Here is a 1,387-nt window from a genome sequence, read left to right on the forward strand (position 1 = left end):
TTGTGTTAAATCCAAATTTAGCGCTTGTGTTGCGTGCAATCCCAGTTGAAAAGAAGGGAATCAAGGAAGCATAGTATTTTCAGTTCCGAATCTAACAAAGTGTGCCTTTCAGCTATTTCTTCTTCTGTTAGCTATCAGCCGTTGTAAATTGATTTTCATCTAATTCTGGAAATATTATAGAAATCTCACGTGTCGCCGATTCTTGGCTATCAGAACCATGACATGCATTACGCGTATCAGACAAACCATACAGTGCGCGTATACAATCTGGGTGGGAATATACAGCCCTGTAAACTTTCGTGGGTCCCATTAGACCGCGCCACTTAGCTATGCTGTCTTTCGATTGTAGGATGAACGCGTGGCAGGGACCGCTAAATGAGAATACATTTTATGAGTCTATGTTATTTGGATCAAAGTCAACGAGAAGAACGGCACCTGCCCATGAATGTAACCAATCTATTGTAGAAGAATTTGCCTTTGTGTTCTGCATAGAAATGTTCCGACAACTGTTTCGTAATATGAACCTCCTTCGAGTGCAGCACGGTGAAGTTTTCCTGAATTATTTGCTTGATCTGCTGGAATGCGTAGACATTGCGAACCACGTGAGGTTTGAGCAACGCCAAAGTGATTTCCATTTATGAAAATGCAATTTTTGTTTTAAATTGCAGCGCAAACAAAATACAAACTTTTCTACAGCTGATTAGAAGTGCAAAAAAAACCGATTGTGACATCGATACATCGATTTTTTTTTTTAATTTTTGGCACAACATCCTTCGCTACCACGGTGCAGCGAACACTACCATTCTTGCTTCGCTACTTGTAAAAGTGATGGTGAGTAGATCGCGAGAAAAAAAGATCGCGCGCTCAAAGAAGGTAAATTTATAAGGGACAACTCGTTCAGCTTGCTACACAGTTCAATGCGAGCGTGAGCTTTTTGTTTTGACCAATATCTTCGTTACTACTTAACTTTTTGTATTAGTTGATACATCACAAGATAGAAAATTAAAATATCTTTCGAATATATAGAATAAAAACTAATTTAAAATGCATAATATGCCTTTTTTCCAGCCCATACTCAACTGTGTGCGTATGCAAAGCATTCGCATGCGATCGCCAAGTTTTGACAGTTAATGCAACCCTGCTCCGCTTCAGCTTTCCGAACAAGTCCGAAAAATCTTCTGTAGAAAAGCGTTTGACATTTGTTATTTATTGATTTTCATACGTCTTCTTTTCGTAATCTGCTGGAAAATAATTTTTGTTTACAAAATATCAAAAAAATACACAAGAAATGGTAACTTTAACAAAATACAATTGACTGCAAATGATTCACTGACAAATCTTTTCAGGCAACGACGGGTAGTGGAAAAAGTTGCTGCAGTGGTAGCGG

General features: G+C 38.3%; 2 protein-coding genes across 3 annotated transcripts in view; one reads left to right on the forward strand and one right to left on the reverse strand.

Annotated features, from left to right (window-relative positions):
• Positions 1-53: 53 nt before the first annotated feature.
• On the reverse strand, positions 54-761 carry LOC118734688 (nucleoside diphosphate kinase 6). The gene is made up of 2 exons (XM_036464396.1): positions 436-761; positions 54-371 (listed from the first exon to the last, which is right to left on the reverse strand). The coding sequence occupies exons 1-2, from the start codon at positions 633-635 to the stop codon at positions 128-130; spliced, it is 444 nt and encodes a 147-aa protein (XP_036320289.1). The 5' UTR covers positions 636-761; the 3' UTR covers positions 54-127.
• A 472-nt stretch (positions 762-1,233) lies between these two features.
• The window catches only part of LOC118733832 (probable RNA-binding protein 18), a 19,166-nt gene continuing 19,012 nt past the window's right edge, over positions 1,234-1,387 (forward strand). Inside the window, exon 1 of one of the 2 annotated variants that reach the window (XM_036463414.1) lies at positions 1,234-1,291. In XM_036463414.1, coding sequence (XP_036319307.1) covers positions 1,289-1,291 — 3 coding nt within the window. In that variant the 5' untranslated portion in view covers positions 1,234-1,288. The remainder of the gene's footprint in view (positions 1,292-1,387) is intronic. The other variant, XM_036463415.1, reaches the window with a different exon arrangement.

The sequence above is a fragment of the Rhagoletis pomonella genome, unplaced genomic scaffold, assembly GCF_013731165.1.
Source record: "Rhagoletis pomonella isolate Grant_MI unplaced genomic scaffold, Rhpom_1.0 Rhpom_scaffold_00002, whole genome shotgun sequence".
NCBI lineage: Eukaryota > Metazoa > Arthropoda > Insecta > Diptera > Tephritidae > Rhagoletis > Rhagoletis pomonella.

Coding starts and splice junctions, on each gene's coding strand:
- LOC118734688 (XM_036464396.1), bottom strand. CDS start 635: ATGGAAATCACTTTGGCGTTGCTCAAACCTCACGTGGTTCGCAATGTC. Junction 372..435: donor TTGGTTACATTCATGGGCAG/GTGCCGTTCTTC, acceptor ATTCTCATTTAG/CGGTCCCTGCCACGCGTTCA.